At 45.6% G+C, this 17,340-nt stretch overlaps 2 protein-coding genes across 3 annotated transcripts in view; both read left to right on the top strand.

The window, feature by feature from the left end:
- The first annotated feature begins 41 nt into the window (after nucleotides 1–41).
- Nucleotides 42–16,610, top strand: SIRT5 (sirtuin 5). 2 transcript variants are annotated; one of them, XM_019543796.1, is made up of 9 exons: nucleotides 42–148; nucleotides 3,501–3,639; nucleotides 6,008–6,141; nucleotides 7,373–7,598; nucleotides 9,011–9,098; nucleotides 10,975–11,028; nucleotides 11,934–12,057; nucleotides 12,798–12,913; nucleotides 16,213–16,309. In XM_019543796.1, exons 2-9 carry the CDS (start codon nucleotides 3,525–3,527, stop codon nucleotides 16,280–16,282), a joined length of 927 nt encoding a protein of 308 aa, XP_019399341.1. In that variant the 5' UTR covers nucleotides 42–148; nucleotides 3,501–3,524; the 3' UTR covers nucleotides 16,283–16,309. The 2 variants fall into 2 exon arrangements, with proteins under 2 accessions (XP_019399341.1, XP_019399331.1); XM_019543786.1 differs by lacking the exon at nucleotides 16,213–16,309 and adding an exon at nucleotides 16,338–16,610 and having other exon boundaries at nucleotides 43–148.
- A 453-nt stretch (nucleotides 16,611–17,063) lies between these two features.
- The window catches only part of NOL7 (nucleolar protein 7), a 7,100-nt gene continuing 6,823 nt past the window's right edge, over nucleotides 17,064–17,340 (top strand). Inside the window, 1 exon segment of the mRNA XM_019543774.1 lies at nucleotides 17,064–17,300. Coding sequence (XP_019399319.1) covers nucleotides 17,090–17,300 — 211 coding nt within the window. The 5' untranslated portion in view covers nucleotides 17,064–17,089.

Below are 17,340 nucleotides of genomic sequence, written 5' to 3'. Positions count from 1 at the left end.
CTGGCCCGGGCCCCAGCCCCGGCGGGCGGGCCCGGCCCTGGAGCCGCCCCCTCCCCCCTCCCCCGCCCAGCCCCGGGGCGGGAGCAGACGTGCGGCCCCTCACGGCTCGGCCGCCGCCGCCTCTGCGGCACGGGACGCAGCTGCTGAGGTGGGTGCTGCGCGGGGCGCGGGACGCGCCTCGCCTCTCGGGGCCCCGGGGCGGGGGGAGGCGGAGGCCGGGGTGCTCCCCGCCGCCCTCGTCTCCGGCCGGGGCGCGGTGCAGCTCCCACGGCCCGCCTGGGTGAGGGGCGTCCTGGGGGCGACCTCGGACTGGGCAGGGGTGGGGAGGCTCGGCCTGTCCCGCTTGGCAAAGAGACGCGCAAGGGGGGAGGATGGGGAAGAGGAAGTGCAGGCAGAAGAAAAAATGGGGGCTGGGAGGGGTGGTCTGGTCCGACCCCTGGTCAGAGCAGCCCTAGCTGCGTCCTCCCGGCCGGGTTTTGTCTACAATTGTGAGGTGACCCCCCAGTGCTGCCTCCCCGCGAGTGTGGGCTTCCCTAAGCCTCCCTTGCTGCAACTTGCCACCCTTGCTCCTTGGTCTGTCATCTGCCACCACTGAGGACAGTCGGGCTCCATCCTCTTCCAACCCCCCCCCCCCTCACCTATTATATCCCTCCTCAGTCTCCTCTTCTGCAGGGTAAATAAGCCCAGTTCCTCAGCCTCTCTCCTCCTTGGGTGGGGAAGAAAAATGAGGGTTCAGAGGGGGTCGTCTGGTCCAACCCCTGACTGAAACAGGACCAGCCCTTTGTCATCCCAGCCAAGGCTTTGTCTACCCAGGGCTTAACAGCCACGGAGGATGGAGATTCTTGGAGGAAAGGAGGTGTTTGTAGCGATTGAGCACGGGAGTTAGGAGTATGGCCTCTGAACCGGCACTTCCTAGACTTTAAATGCTGCAAGGGACAGCACAACAGTGGGCAAAGCCCCTTCACTCTCCCTTTCAGCACCTGCTCTCTGCCTGTGTGGTGTAGGCCTTACATATGCCATTCTGTAATGTAGCTCTACCACCAGGTAGAGCTTCAAGCTCCCCTTGGTGATGGGGGCCTTTATGGGCATATTGCTTGGATCAGCAACAAAAAACATATGAAATGGGGACAGGAGTGAGGGCCATAGGCTGATACCAAGTAGGTAAGTCAGGCTGGAGTGTTGTAGCTGTGTGATAGTCCAGGGAATGTGTGAAAGGTAGGGGGGGTTTTGTTTTGTTTTTGGTGGTATAGCTAAAGAAGGGCATTCTGTGCCCAGAAGCTTGTCACATCTCTATACAGTTATTCCAATAAACACCAAAAACTCTCTGCTTCTCCCAAGTACAATTTGGCCAGTACAATTTGCCAGTCTGGAAAAGCACAAGTGAAGCACTTTATCTTCATAAGTGCTTTCTCCTGGTGTAACGTGGTAAATACGGCTTTTGGCCACAGTGTTGTGTACAGCTGGGTTCCTGCAGGAGTACCAGCTGATCATGTGACTTTAAATCAAGGCCTTGATCTGACAAGCTGTTACCTGCAGTGACAGGCCGATTAGCCCAAGCACATTTTCACCTGTAGTGAGAAATTGGGCCCTAAGTCATCCTATTTTACTGAATTGTTGTTGTTCTAATCACTTTTTTTAAACACTGGAATGTCTGATGCATGGTACAGTGTGCCCTGAATGACAGTTTCTTGTCTAAGTTATATGTATACTATCTATTTTGAGTATAATTCATGATGTATGCTTTTACAAAATCCATGCTTGTAATCTAACACAGTGGTCTCCAAACTTTTTTGATCGCACATCCGTATCAGTTAAAAATTTTTGAGCACGCACCCCCAATATATGTATACTTATATAAATATAAGTAGAAGTTCTAATATTTTCTTCCTGCACCCCAATGGATCGTCTTGCGCACCCCCTGGGGTGCATACTCCCCACTTTGGAGACCACTGATCTAACAGACAAAATTATTATACTGTGATGCCAATAATGAACTCATGTGCAGTAAGTTTTGTATCATAGTTACCTTACCATCAAGACCAGATAATTACCGTTGCTTAAAATATTTTTATCCAGATTATTCTTATACTACAAAAAAGGGAAAGATGATAGCAGTAATACAAGGAAAATGCACAGTGATGGTATACATGTGGTTTTTTTCCCCCTTCTACAATTTCAAAATGTAAGGGAAAATTCTCTTTAGACTGAAATGTACAAACATCTGAGGAAATGGAAGGAATTTTGGCTTTAAATGGCCAGAAAGAGCACATTAATTATAGGGAATAGAAATGTTCCCTTTTCAGATATCCAGTTACATTTGTGTTTTTTGTGGATTCTGTATCTGTTAAAAATAATTGAGCAACCATTTACCACTGCAAAGGAAATTGGCATGTAAATAAGATTTGTATCAGTACTACTTTTTTGTTCTTGCAGGCTGAGCACTAGGATTGAAAGCCTAGAATTAACCCCCAGCTCTATAGATCAGTTGTTCTCAGCCTTTTTAGACTTGAGGCACTCCTCAGAAAAGGATAGCTTTTACTTTTTACTCATTTTTTGACTATGGAGAAACAAGAGAGCAGTTTTTCTGTTCACAACAGGTCATAATGTTTTTAGCACCATGGATTCCTGTTTGAAATCTCTGGGCATTTTTACATATGCAAGTGCCACAGCACTGGGTGCTTTGAAAAGTGCCCAGCAGCGCAATGCTTACAGTTGTATGAGTGGTGAAATGTGCATTGGCACTGAGACAATGGTAATGGTGCACTTTTGAACTGAAACACATCAGAGGCACTTTAGTTCAAAAGCGCACCGCCACTTTCTACGTGCTGACCTGCATTTCGCCGCTTATACGACTGCACATGGCACAGCACGGTTCGCCTCAGTTTGCATGTGGAGCAGACTCAATTAATCTATGAAGCAGTGAATCTCTGGCATGTCACGGGACAGAAAAGTATGTGTATAAATGTCCTATGGGTTTATCTTGTGAATTATGTTTGTACATCTAACTGCATAGCCTACCATGTTTATTTAACAAGGCTCTGCTATCATGAGGCATACATTTAATGCAAGGACTCAGCAGTAGCAGCATAGGATTTTAATGGAAAGGATTAATTTATGTGAGCTGGAACCATGAGGCATGTTTTTTTGAGGCTAAGTAGGCTTAAGGTGTCTGTTTTACAAGGGGAAAACAGCCTGAGCAAAATATGGGGATAGCATGCTCTCCTTTCTCCCAAAAGGAAAGATTAGAAGCCTATTAAATCTCAACAGTGCTATATTTTATCATATTATTTTAATTCCTCTATAAGCTTGAAAAGTTATAGCTGTGAACTTTCCCCGTAGCAAAGTTTTGGCTAGCTGAATAGGATAAAGGAGGAAATGGAATATGCTGTAACTTATTCTTTTTGGTGACACAGAACAAGACCATTTTGATGTATGTTCACCCAACAGTCTTGTCAAGTAAACATACATGTTCGTGCAACTTTCTTTTGACTTCTTTTCAGATAAAGAATCATTAAGACAACCTAATGAGTCTCTTCCAGTTCACCACTAGAAGGCTTGTTTTCCAGACATGCTGTGGACTTAAAACTCCTTTTTCCAAGAAACAGAGGCTTTGCTTAAAAATGGCTCGTCCTAATTCAAGTAAGATGGGGTGTTCCTGTAAAATGTATTTGTTTTTGTAAGTGCTCCAGACAAATATTTTGTAAACTAGCGGCTCCAAACTTTCTAGACCAGTGATAAAGAGGTGATAGTACATGTGAACCCCATGCTATGGCCTTATGGACCCTCTTTTGAGAACTGCTGTTGTAAACTATTTTTTCTCTATTGCCCCCTGAGTAAATTTGAAGGCCTTAGAGTTAAGCGGGGGGTTTTTAATTACAGACCTAATTTACTGAGCAAGATAAATGCTTCACATTCCAGAGGCTATCCTACCTCCTTATCAGGAAGATTTTGAGGTCCAGACTACCAGTACCCTTTAATAAATTACCTCTGATTCAGAGCACAATGGTGGAGTCAAGTAATCTCTGTTTCTAGGCATTGAAAACCTTTCATATGGTATCTCTTTCTGAAGTTACATATACAAATGTTTGTGCGCTCTATGGCTTAAAAGGTATAAAGGCACAACATTTTTGTAGACAGGCCAGATGAATTCCTGTTTCAACGCTACACTCAGAGTTGTTTAAAAAATAGTTACAATGCAAAAAATAATTTCGCTTAGTGTGCTGAAAATTTTCTTTTTGAGCAGTTTCCTTTCTAGGTGAAGATGATTTGTCAGAGTTGCATGTGGCTGAAAATGAAGCTTTGTTCAGTGAAGTTTTATTAATCAGGAAAAAAATGCTGATTGTATAAAGCAGGGGTGTCAAACTCACCCTGGGCCGAAAGCCAGATCCAGACCAAAGAGCTCCTCGAGGGCCAAACCTGTGGGTTCAGGGGCATGTTCCTGCAGCACAGAGGCAAGTGCATGCATCTGAGGAACCAGGGCATGCAGCTGTGTGGAATTCTGGCTGGGCAGTGGCACAGAGCGGAGGTGTGCAGGGGTATAGAGCTGTGCTTAGCTAGAGCCCCATGCTACATGCCTCTGGCACCACACCGCACAAACACAGTTCCTTGCAGTTGAACACCCCTGGACCCACGTTGCCTCACGTCCCTGGCATTACCTATGGGTCAAAGTTCTGTGCCACTAGGTGGTTGTCGGTGTCAGTGGCACGTGGCTGTATAGAGCCAAGGGGCAGTGCACCTTTAGTAGCCGACCAGATCAGTGGACCAGATGTAATGGTTCCATAGGCTGGATCCCACTGGATCTGGGTCGTATGTTTGACACTGCTAGTATAAACCATTGTATGTAGCTTTTAAGCTAGCATTGACCCTTCAGGGGCCTCAGGAATAATTATGGTTCTGTATTTTAGTTTGATATTTTTGAAGAGGCAAAAATTAAAGGGAAGAGAGTAGCTGTGATGCTGAAAAAAACTTTAAATAAGTGAAAATTGCCTTCCTTGGAAGGCAAACTGACACTGAGGTCAATATAACTGTTTCTGTAAACTCTCTACCTTCAATGCAAAATGTTTGTAAAGTAAGCAGTATGGGTCCCTACACGTAAGCCATGAGGCTCCTCTGACACTGTAATTACAGCACGTCCAAACAGACTCAATTAACTGAGTCTGCTGGAGCATAGGAATTACTGTGCTTCATCAGTCTCGTGTATCAGCATCCCCGCACTTCAAAATTGCAGCAGAGGTGCTTTATCTAACACTCGTTCAATGAACTTTAGATAGTGCACCCCCATAGCCATTTTCTGGCATGGGGATCCTGATGCACAAGATGTTCCAGGCGCTTTAGAGTGGATTTCAGAGTGTCTCCAATTAAAGTGCCCCCCCACCATGCCCTCCAGTTCCAGAGCACATGTATAAATGCCCTATATGTCTCAATATACGACGTAAGTCTTTAACTAGCTATAAAAAGGGGGAAGGAAGGTGAGTCATTTTTGCGAGTTGTGTTGTATGGAGCTGGAAAATGGCTGATACGCAAAAATGAAGCTATCATGCAAATGCACAGAGAATGGGAAGGTAACTAAGAGGGAGGTGTCATATTCCAAGCTACTTTACATTTATTTTTACACAAACAAGATTCCAGCTGGAGGAATGACCTTTCACAAATGTCTAAGATAGAAAGAGATTGATATGTTAAAAAATGCAGTATTTTGGGGTTAACATTATAAGCTCCTATGTAGTAATTTTAGCATATGGTCTCAGTTTATTGAATTAACCCATGTTGTTTATTCATATATATGAGTAGTCCCCTTGTTGATGGGTCTGTTCATAGAGGGTTTGTGAAGGTCATAGCCAAAAATGTATTCCCAGTTGATGACTCTTCTAGTTGGACAGAAACTTATGAAGGAATAAAGTCTATAAAATTAAGAGCGTGGCCATTTTGTCTTGTTCCCATTTTGCTGTTTCATAGCTAAGCAGCACCTAAATAAAATTAATTGTTATTTTTTTTCCTTTATGTTTAGATATGGCGGATTTTCGGGAAGTATTTGCCAAGTCAAAGCACATAGCCATCATTACAGGGGCTGGTGTTAGTGCTGAGAGTGGTGTTCCTACCTTCAGAGGTGCAGGGGGGTTTTGGAGGAAATGGCCAACTCAGGTGCGTAATTCAAATGCAGTGTACGTATGTGCTGTTGTTTGTTTATTCAAAATGTACTATTTTTTCAAAGTGTGCTATTTCAAGGGGTCTAAAGAAATTTAGTATTTTCAAAGTGTTGTGCTGTTCCCATTGTGTCTCCATGGTAGCAGAGTGTTTTCTGTTCACCCACCTGCATAGCTTCTCGTCATGCTTGTGGGCAGCTCTGCCTTCTCCTTTTTGCTGTTTGCAAGGTTGAGTGTTTTGGAAACAGTTTTTCTAGAGATACTTGGATCCTTTTTTCTACCAGTTCCTTTTTTTTTTTCTTTGCTGCTTCCCACTTGCTTTCCCTTTGCCCTTCTCCCTTCCCTAAAAAAAAATCTTTTACCTTCCTGAATTAAGACAGATAGAAGAAACATGAATGAAGAACATTGAGTAAGTTCTCTTGTTTTGTTCTCAATCAGTTCCAATACTTTCTGAAGCAGGGCTGTCCAACTTCTGAGCATTCAGAACTTGTTTATAAAAATGCTGGATTCTTTTAGCGTAAGAAATTTGATATGCTCAATTGTTATATGCTGTTGCAAATATATCCATAGAAGTCACTCCAAGAACAAAAATGGCCAAGCTTACAAACATGTTTATTAAATTGAGCAATACCTTCTTTTAAACAAGAAAACTTAATGCAAAAACCATGTTAATAAGCTACAGCTGAGATTTACAGGAGTGCACACAGCCGATAAAACATTAGGTTTTGGTTTTGACAGTAGCTGTAACTTCTCTGACTTAATTTAAGGAAGAAAAGAAAATGACCAGCAATACAAACATCAGCACCTAAATGCTAAGTGTTATGGCTTCTGTACGTTTCTTGCCCTTTATGCATATAAATAATCACCACTGTTGCATTGAATTATTTCTTGTGTTGTAGTTATATTCACAATAGTAAGCTTAGTTGGACAGTGCAGAATACATGTATAGTGAGAAATTACAGAATTTTACATTATATGACAGTAAAAGTGTGCACTTCTTTACTGGTGCATGGCATTTCCTCATTGTATGAAATGCGTTACTAACTTGTCATGCCCCTAAAACATAAGCAGCATTAACTCTGACTACTGATTTGTATTCTTGTCAGCTGTAATGAGTTAAACACAATATGCTTCTTTTAGTACCTTTTCATCCACACAGCAGTTTAGACATGACTCTATAAGGCTTGGGTTTCTTGTATTTATTATAACTAAATGGGTTTGTTTCACAGGAACTGGCTACTCCAGAAGCTTTTGCAAGGAATCCTTCTCGTGTGTGGGAATTTTATCACTATCGTCGGGAAGTGATGCTAAGTAAAAAGCCTAACCCAGCGCATATTGCTATTGCGGAATGTGAATCCAGATTAAGCAGACAAGGAAGGAGTGTTGTGGTCATTACCCAGAACATTGATGAGCTCCATAGAAGGGCAGGCACAAAGCACCTCTTAGAAATTCATGGTAAGAATCAATATGTACATACAGGTCTTCTGACACGCTGATGCTATAGAACTGATCAGAACTTGTGTTTTTGATTACAAATTGAAATTAAGTCATAATGTTCAGTAGAAATCGAACAAAAATGGTCTTTAGAAATGCCACTTGATACCTTATTGGAATTGTATTTTGAGTGCCTCATGACCTCATTCTCTGTTCAAGGACAAGTCCTCAGCTCCATGCCCACTACGGTATCATCTTTCCTTGAGCTGCTGCCATAGGTCATGTGAGACTGTGGCCACAGTGCCTAACTAGAGATAGTTTCATAGTTGGTAGGGTTGGAAGGGACCTGAGTAGATCATCAAGTCCAACCCTGTGCCATGGGCAGGAAAGAATGCTGGGGTCAAATAACGCTGGCAAGGTGATTTATCTAGCCTCCTTTTGAAGACCCCCAGGGTAGGAGCAAGCACCGCTTCCCTTGGAAGTTGGTTCCAGATCCTAGCCACCCTGACTGTGAAGTAGTGTTTCCCGATGTCCAGCCTGAACCTACTCTCAGTCAACTTATGGCCATTATTCCTAGTTACTCCTGGTGGCGCTCGGGGGAACAGTCTCTCGTGTTCCCTGGTGGTCCCCCTTGGTAAGTTTATAAATGGCCATCAGATCCCCTCGTAGCCTTCTGTTACGGAGGCTGAACAGGTTCAGATCCTGTAGCCTCCCCTCATAGGGCCTGCCCTGTTGCCATCTGATCATCTGAGTGGTCCTCCTTTAGACCCAAAATCCTGGATGCGGGGGCCCAGGTACACACCCAACTAGATGTAGTCCAACTTGGGACCCTGTTACGTAGGGGAAAATGAGAGCGTAAAACATGATATGCAAGAGTCACTGTGCTGGTATTTCCAAATTACATTTTTTTTCAAATGTTTGTATTTTGAATGAAAAAGAAACATTTTCCAGAGAAAGCAGACCCTCTTTAGCAAAACATTTTGTTTTATTGAAAGCTCGATTCTCCCTAATCAAATTTACAAATATTATTTTCATTGTGTTGCCATGCCTGATGTCATGAGATATACCATGGCTTATATTTTGGTTTATTTGGAGGGGTTGTTGCTCTGGTTTGTTGTGGCAGTTTGTATGAAAGTTGTACTCCTGTCTTTGCTCATCTGCTTTGTGCATCAATGTGCTATTAGCCTCTTTGACTATGAATCAGAAATTCTTTGTACGTTTACCTCAATAAACTGCGTATTCATTAGGCTACCAGAATGTAATTGCTTTGTTCCATATTCCTATAACTGGGGCTACCCACAGGATATACTTTCCAGGGCCAAATAAGGGAATATTTTGGAGGGGTATAACTATATTCATGCATAACCATAATCTTACATGAAAATCACTGTTTGATATTAGTGATATTGGAATTGTTCTTTTGTGCATTTCAGGTAGCTTATTCAAAACCCGATGCACCAGCTGTAGAAATGTGACAGAGAATTACAAGAGTCCTATATGTGCAGCTTTGGCTGGGAAAGGGTAATTCTCCATCTGCATTGTAAAGCCTGTTTTCTTGGTTTTGATTTAACTACTTACTACGTGTCATCTGTAGTGAAAGATATTTTTAGAACTAGTTAAACACTCGTGGTGCTGTGAGAGCAGTTATATGATTTCAGCAGCTTCAGTTTTATTCACTGAGCATGGTGGGATGTCAGATCATTGAAGCAGTTCACTACTAAGATGTGCTTAGTATAGGGCAGTTTTTCCCATTTTAAAAGTGGTAAGATTATTGGCAAGAAGGTACAAAATTAAAATTAGAGCTCACCTGATAATATACTAAATTATCACATGATAATATATTAAATTAAATTAAACCACTACCTTACATGATCTATTAAAGCCCTTGCAAGGTCCATTAAAGTTTAAGAAAAATATGTTTGGTTGCCCAAAATGAAAACTTGAAAGATGTTGTTCAAGAACAATAACCACTTGGAAGTTCTGCAACCCAAAAGCTTTATTTCAAAGACCAATTAATTAGGACTTCTGAGTAACAAATACAAATTGAATTGTAATGTCATGACAAATTTTAATTCACCATTTCAAATATTTGCTCACATATACATAGTGTCATACATTTTGCTGTTAACTATGCCTACACTGTTACAACAGCAGTCTTGTCTGGAAATAGCAGTTATAATGACTACTTCCCTTCATTTCTTCATTATACTCTTGGAATGGTGGCTGTGCTTTGGCATATTATAAGGTACAGATCTGCTGTACAAACGACACTTAATCCTAAATCTTACACAGAATTGCATAGCCCTTACATTATAACAAAAATTTCAGATGGTCTGGAACTGTCAAGTTGAGCTGTAACTAATTTTTTTTTCTATTTGAATGAGTATTTGTCAACCCTTACCTCTTTCTTCCTTCCTTTAGTTATACTTTGATTGGGCTATAGCTGCCCAGAGCTGCCTGTATCAGGCTGGAAGGCTGCAAACAGCTGTGCCAGCCTCTGCAGCCCTGGCACTGGCTCCATGGCAGCATCAGCTGTACACATGCCTCTAGGCAGATGGTAGGAGAGGAGCCAGGTTGTGCTACCCCAGGCTCCTTCCCCACCATGCATCCAAAGGTCTGCGCGCAGCTGCCGCAGCCATGGAACTGGTGCTGGGGCTGCAGAGTCCCATGAAGCTGTTTGCAGCCTCCCAACTGCAGCCAGCGTGGGCTCTGGGAAGCTGCTGGCAGAAGCTGCCCAGAGTCTGGGTTGGCTTTGGCATACCATGGAAAATGGTGGTGTGTGCCATGCTCTGGCAAATGTGCTGGGGGTTGCCTATCCCTGTCTTACATTATAGAGAAGCAAAAAATGGATGTATGCTTTGTACCCCCTTTTTTTCCCTTTGCAGTTTCCCAGATAGCCTTCTAAAACTCCAGATGAGTGGAGACTCTCTCTCAGGCTGAATTCTTGTTCTTTCTATTTTAAAACCATTATGAACCTGTTTTACCTATTTCTGGGGCAGTTAATAACAATTTTGTGTTACTGCAGAGCTACATGTGCTGACCTGAGTCAGATTAGTGGTTTAATGTTAATTGCCTTTGACCAGAGCTGTCCAGTCAGTGACCCACAGGCTGCATGCAGGGGTTAAATTGTGGCCCTGGGGTCCTACCAGCCACCACTCTCCACCATTTTTCATCTTCAGGCTGCCCCTCCTCCTTTGGCTTACGTTACTGCCCCAGGGAGCAGCACAGCAGAGCCCACAGTGCGGGAGCCTGTAGCCTGGGGCACTTGTGCAGTGCAGCAGGGGATCTGAGAAAGGAGGGTAGAACACCTACACATACGATAGGTGGGAAGGAAAGGAAGGAGTGGCCCAGGGGTTGCATTTTGTTTGTCACTTAATGCTTTTTGTTTTAACACCAGTGCTCCAGACCGTGAAATAGAAGATGCCAAGATTCCAGTTGAAGATCTTCCTCGGTGAGTGTTGGCTTTCTTTTCTTGTCATCATGCCAGTGTGATCCCTTCAGATTTCACAAGGCCTTGACAAAGATGATCCTATGAGGATCAACTTATTGTTTAAATATGATAAGGGTCAAAACATTTTACAAAAGAAGTGGCCCCTGCCCTAAAGTTCTCAGCCTACATTTAACTATAACATCACAACAGGCAACAGTTTAAAGGTTAGTTGTTTTAAGCAGCTAGTAAAGACAAGGCTAAGTGAATGGAACGTAATGTGGAGAAAATGAACAACAGAAGCTGAGTACTACAGTATGGGTTATTCTCTTGGTAACACAGAGTTAGCATCTCATGCTGTGTTGGGAGATGTTTGCTGCAATGTGTGTCCTGGCTGTGAGGTGTCACGTAGTGCTTTATGTAACAGTAAAGGATTTCTTTCACCCTCTTGCATTATCTACAGTATTTTATTTCTTACCTTAAAAATTTCAGGTACAGGTTTAGGTTTTTTTTATTTCTTACCTCTCGTGCTGTTGGACAGAACCATTCAACCCTATTAAGCAGATGCCATACTCTCTACCCACTACCTGTAGGGGCAGTTGAATTATAGTGGAGAAAATAGTCCCTGTATCATAGTAGGATGATTCAGTCCAGATGTAATAAAACAGCTGAAATGCACCACAAGTTGCAGGACTCATATTTGTAAAGTATTAGCAGGTGATTGGAATCAGATGCGATTCAGCTTCAGCTATAGTATGAAACATCTGTAAGTATTGTTCTCAGATTGAACTTCCTAAATGTGAGCTAACAAACCCAGTAAAAGTGAAATAGGTTTGTCTTTAGAAGTTCTTAAATTGATTCAAGGTTCAGAGTCACTTTACTTTCTTCCTGCTTTGAGTAGAACTCTCAAGTTGTTTCACTTTCTACAGGTGTGAAGAACATGGTTGCAATGGCCTCCTCCGTCCCCATGTTGTGTGGTTTGGAGAAACTCTGGATTCTGACATTCTCACGGAGGTTGAAAAAGAATTAGAGATCTGTGATCTTTGTTTGGTGGTACGTGACAATTCCAAAGTGACCATGGCTTTGGAGTATGTAACCAAAATTATGGAATATATACATAATTTATGTAGGTCCATTAATTTATGTAGTAGGCTAAAGCTAAGAAATTCTGTTTCTGAGAAGAGAGATGCATATACTTGACACATGCAAGTAATAGCTTGTGTAAATTATAATGTAACACCGAAGAAATTTAAAGGCTCTCATTCTCTTAACATTTCTTGGCCAAGTTACATGTGCTCTCTGCTTTAGAGGTATGCATTAGCTAAATAAGCAATAATGCAAGAGCTTCTGTACCCAAGCAGTATAGCCACACTAATGTTACTTAACTCTTGATTTTTTTTCAGTGCTGACTACTTAAAATCACACTTTTTTTTTCCCCCCTGAATTTTTACATAGCTGTTTAGGAATTTCTAGCATGTTTACATAGTGTAGGTACATTTTCTTTGAAACTAGTTTATTGCACTGGTGTAGCAAAGAAGGGCTGGAGAGTCTCATTACATTGTGATTTACCTCCTGTGGGAGACATGGGGAGAGGGGTGGGAGGAACATGTTAAATCTGAGGGGAACAGCTCCAGATTTATTCCATCGATAATAATCAAACCATGTTTGTTGGCCTCTGTTGTTCTGTGGTGTGCGTGCTTTAAGATGTTTTGAAAATAAGGAGTCCGTCACAAGTTTTCAAGATAGTAGTAAATGTATTTAAATGCCAGTCTGCTGTTTTGTTGTTCCTGTAGGTTGGAACTTCCTCTGTGGTGTATCCAGCTGCTTGTTTTGCTCCTCAGGTGTCTGCCAGGGGAGTACCCGTTGCAGAATTTAACATGCAGACTACCCCTGCTACGGAAAAGTTCAGGTATGACTGCTTGCACAGAGGAAGCCCTGTTAACTTAAATGGAAGTAGTAGTGTACAGTAAAAGCTTTGTTATCCAGCATGAGTAGGGTAAGGGGGAGGAGGGGTGTACTGGTTATACAAAAATTTTAGTTACCAGAGGGCAGTGGGTTTTTGCCTGCAGATGGGGGGGATGAAGGGTATGCAGAGCGGTGGCAGCACAAGGTGGTGGGTAGCAGTAGTGGTGAGCTTCCCCATTGCCATGCGAGCTTTTTTTCCCCCCACACATCTGGCCGGCCAGCCAGAAATACCGGTTAATAGTGTTCTGGTTACTTAAATGCCAGTTAATGCAGCTTTTACTGTAGATGAAAGTACTGTAACATGGCTATAAAACTGGTTGGATCATTGTGCTCAGCAAGTAGTAATCAATGGCTCAGTGTCTGGTTCACAGGAGGTATGAAGTGGGGTTCCTCTGGGGTTTGTCTTGGGTCTAGTATTGTTCAACATCTTAATTGAAGATATGGATGATGGGATTGTGACACCAAGGGGATGTGACACCAAGTTGGGTGGAGTTGCATATACTCCAGAGGGTAGAGCTAGGATAGGGTGACCACCTGTTCCTATTTGGACAGGACAGTCCCAAAATGTGAACATTAAGTCCCGGTCTTGGGCTGAATGACTGGGACAGCATTTGTCCCAGATTCCCCTGGACACAGTCAACAATTGTCCCAGTATCATGTGCAGGGATCTGGCAGAGCCTGCAAGGAGCTGCTTGGGGATGGGATTCATGGAGTGCCATGTGCATATGTGCACACACATGCACATGGCCTGGAATACAGCTAGGCAGGCGTAGGGAACAACTGCCTGCAGGTAACTCTATTGGGGGGTGGCTGGGGGGGGCAGATTGAGGCTCCTACAGTGAGTGAGGGAGTGAGGCAAGACTGGTGGCTGGGGCTGGGGTTACAACCCAGCCAGGGCAGTGCCTAGGCAGGGCCGGCTGGGGAGCAGGACTGAGCCACAGGCATCTCATCTGGGGGGGCTGGCTCCCTACCACTGTGCCCACTCCCAAGAAAGGGAGCATGGCAGTTGCCTCCCCAGATTTGTGCGTAGGGTTGGGGCAGATGTGGGCTCCTTGCCCTGCTGCTCTCTCTTCAGGGCCTCTGTGGCCCAGCAGGCAGGACCCAGCGCAGGAAGGCAGAATGGGATGAGGAGACTTGGTGCCGATGCTGCTGCCTCTGGGAGCCCCACACCACCTGTGCCACCATGGCGAGGCATCCCCTTCCCATCCACTAGCAGTGCTGCTGCTGGCCTGGCAAGGGGCATCTCACCATGGGGACTAGGGGACTGTGGCATCGACACCTACAGTCAAATGGGTCACTAACTGGCTGGAGGGCTGCACCCAGAGTGGTGGTGGATGGGTCGTTTTTGACCTGGAGGGATGTGGGCAGTGGGGTCCTCCAGGGCTCGGTCCTCAGGCTTGCACTGTTCAACATCTTCATCAGCGACTTGGACAAGGGGGTAAAAAGCACCCTGTTCAAATTTGCAGATGACAGTAAGATGTGGGGGGATGTGGGCACGCTAGAACGGAGGAATAGGCTGCAATCGGACTTGCAGATTATCGGGGGGGGGGGGCAGATGTCAGTGCTGAAACTCATCATGTTCTCAAGTGCAGGGTAGTGCACCTGGGGAGGAAGAACCAGCAGCATACCTACAAGCTGGGGAACTCCCTTCTTGTCAGTACAGAGGAATAAAAGGATCTTGGAATCATTATTGAGGCCAATATGAATATGGGCCAACAGTGTGGGGATGTGGTCAGGAAGGCCAACCGCACCTTGTCATGCATCCACAGATGCATCTCAAACAGGTCCAAGGAGGTGATCCTCCCCCTCTGTGCGACCTTGGTCAGGCTGCAGCTGGAGTACTGCGTGCAGTTCTGGGTGCCGCACTTCAGGAGGGATGTGGACAGCATGGAGAGGGTCCAGAGGAGGGCCACTCACATGATCGGGGGCAGCAGGGCAGGCCCTATGAGGAGAGGCTACGGGACCTGAACCTGTTCAGCCTCCACAAGAGAAGGCTGAGGGGGATCTAGTGGCCTGTTACAAACTAGTCGGAGGGGCTCAGCAGGCACTGGGGAAGTCCCTGTTCCCCCGAGCACAACCAGGAGTGACTAGAAATAATAGTCACAAGCTGGCAGAGGTCAGGCTAGACATCAGGAGGCGCTACTTCACTGTCAGGGCGGCTAGGATCTGGAACCAACTTCCAAGTGAAGTGGTGCTGGCTCCTACCCTGGGGGTCTTTAAGAGGAGGCTAGATGAACACCTTGCTGGGGTCATTTGACCCCAGTACTTTTTCCTGCCATGGCAGGGGATTGGACTTGATGATCTGCTTCTGACCCTACTAACTATGAAACCATGGCAGAGTGGCTGGCACAGGGCTCGTGGCAGCAGTACTGAGGCTCCTCAACCTCCCTTGCCAGGGCCTGCCTGCTGGGACTGCAAAGGTCCTGGGGGGAATGCAGCAGGGAGCCCCACAGTGAACAGTCTGCATCCTCCCCTGCCCCCCACAGGCTCTGCTTGGCTTCACTCTGGTTATGCCGCCTATAGGGGTGGGGTAGGAAGCGGGCATGTGTCCTGCTTCTCCATTTGCAACAGGTGATCACCCTAGGTTAGGATCCAGTAGACCTCGATTGACTGCAGACCATTTTTCCAGTTTATCAGATGAAGTTCAAGGACAAGTACGAAGTCCTGCACTTGGGATGGAATAGTTGTGGGCACAGATGTAGACTGGGGAATGAATGGCTGAGCTGCAGCACTGCCTGGACTCTCCATGCATGAACATTTTAATGTTTTCAAGAGTAGGTTGGATGGATGCTGTGCTGGGGTGGTTTAGTCCAGGATGATCCTGCCTAGAGCAGGGGACTGGACTGGATGAGTTCACAAGGCCCCTTCCAGCTCAACTTTACTATAATGATCCTAAACATTTTCTTATATTGTACTGGTAAAAATAAAACTGAATGCCTAGAAAAACTGCAAAGAGATTATGACCTGTTTAGAGAAACTAACATTTGTTTCAGCTACCTGGAGAAGAGGTCCCGAAGTGCGTAATCCTTTGTGGTTCTTGTCTTGTTAACTTCTCCCACCGTATCTTCAGTGTTTTGTTTAAATCAACTACCAGTTTAGGCAAAATACAAAAGGTTTTATATGAAGTCCCTAGGATTCAGCTTTTCTTCCTTATCCTGTTGAATCCTTTAGTGTTAAGCTTCTACTTGAACAGGTTTTGCATGAGCTGGAGCTTTCACCATGAAACGAATCCTTCCTTTTCAGTCTGACTGAAGACTCCAGGATGAAGGGAAACATACAGATGACAACGTGGACCAGCAGCATGATTCTCTGACCTGTTCCCTGCCTGTGGTTACTGCTCATTTCCTAACCGCGCTCCTTGTCTCTAGGTTTCATTTTTCCGGTCCCTGTGGAACAACCCTGCCTCTAGCACTTGCCCACCATGAAACTGAGCGAATCTTGTGAGCACTGGCCCAGGGGAAGAATCGAACTGCTGAGACCATCTGGAAACACACACCCAGCAAGTTGGTACCGACCGGTAAGGACACGGGTTGGCTTTCCAAGGAGACCAAACCAAGAGAAGAAAGGAACTGAAGGAGGCCCGGGTCGCAAGAGGGGGAACCTGAAAGCTGTGGAATAAAAGAAAGAGAAGTAAAGTTGCAGGAGTAAAATGGACTCTCTTCTTTTGAACAAAGCCACTGCCAGTTGCAGGCTGGAAAATTTCTCTAGTGTTGCACCATCTGGGTCTGCTGCCCAGTGGATGCCACGCAGGCTCTGTGTGCCTGGGGGGGTGGGGGGTCCTATTGGAGGGGGGCTTTTCATGAAAGCAAGGGAAGAAATGCTGAGGGCTAATGGGCTAAGAGCTGGTGACAGGAAAAGGGGTGGGTATCAGCCCCCGCCCCGCCGGCTTTTGGCTGTGAGCGCCATGTGTTTGCCACGTGCCGATGCCCTCAAGGAAAGGCCTCTGCCCTGCCCCGCACTTCCGGGGTAGCGGGGCAGCGCCTGCGCAGTATCTCCCCGCTGCGCGCGAGGGCGGATTCTTCTGGGAAGGGGGAGGGATTGCGCATGCATGTAACGCAGTCTAGGAAGAGGGGCAGTCGTTGGGACACTTCCGGGTCAGGGGGCGCATCTTCCGGACAAGATGGCTCCGCGGAGGCGCCGTGCGGGGCCGGCAGAGGAGCCCACGCCGCCCGCGGCCGCTCCTTTTCCCCCTTCCTCGTCGGAGGAGGACGAGGCGGAAGCCCCAGAGGAGGTGCCCTTCGAGCGGGCCAAGGCGGAGGCCGAGGCCAGGCGGAGCCTCGCGGAGGCGGCGGCGCGCAGGTAACGGCCCGTCTTTCCTCCCCCCAAGCTCCACTCCTCCCCCAGGCCTCACCGCCCCCCTCCCCCCCGCAG

This window comes from Crocodylus porosus, unplaced genomic scaffold (genome assembly GCF_001723895.1).
Source record: "Crocodylus porosus isolate Cpor-Errol unplaced genomic scaffold, CroPor_comp1, whole genome shotgun sequence".
Taxonomy (NCBI): domain Eukaryota; kingdom Metazoa; phylum Chordata; order Crocodylia; family Crocodylidae; genus Crocodylus; species Crocodylus porosus.
Note: the sequence above shows the minus strand (reverse complement) of the source record. Positions and strands in the feature narration are given on the sequence as shown.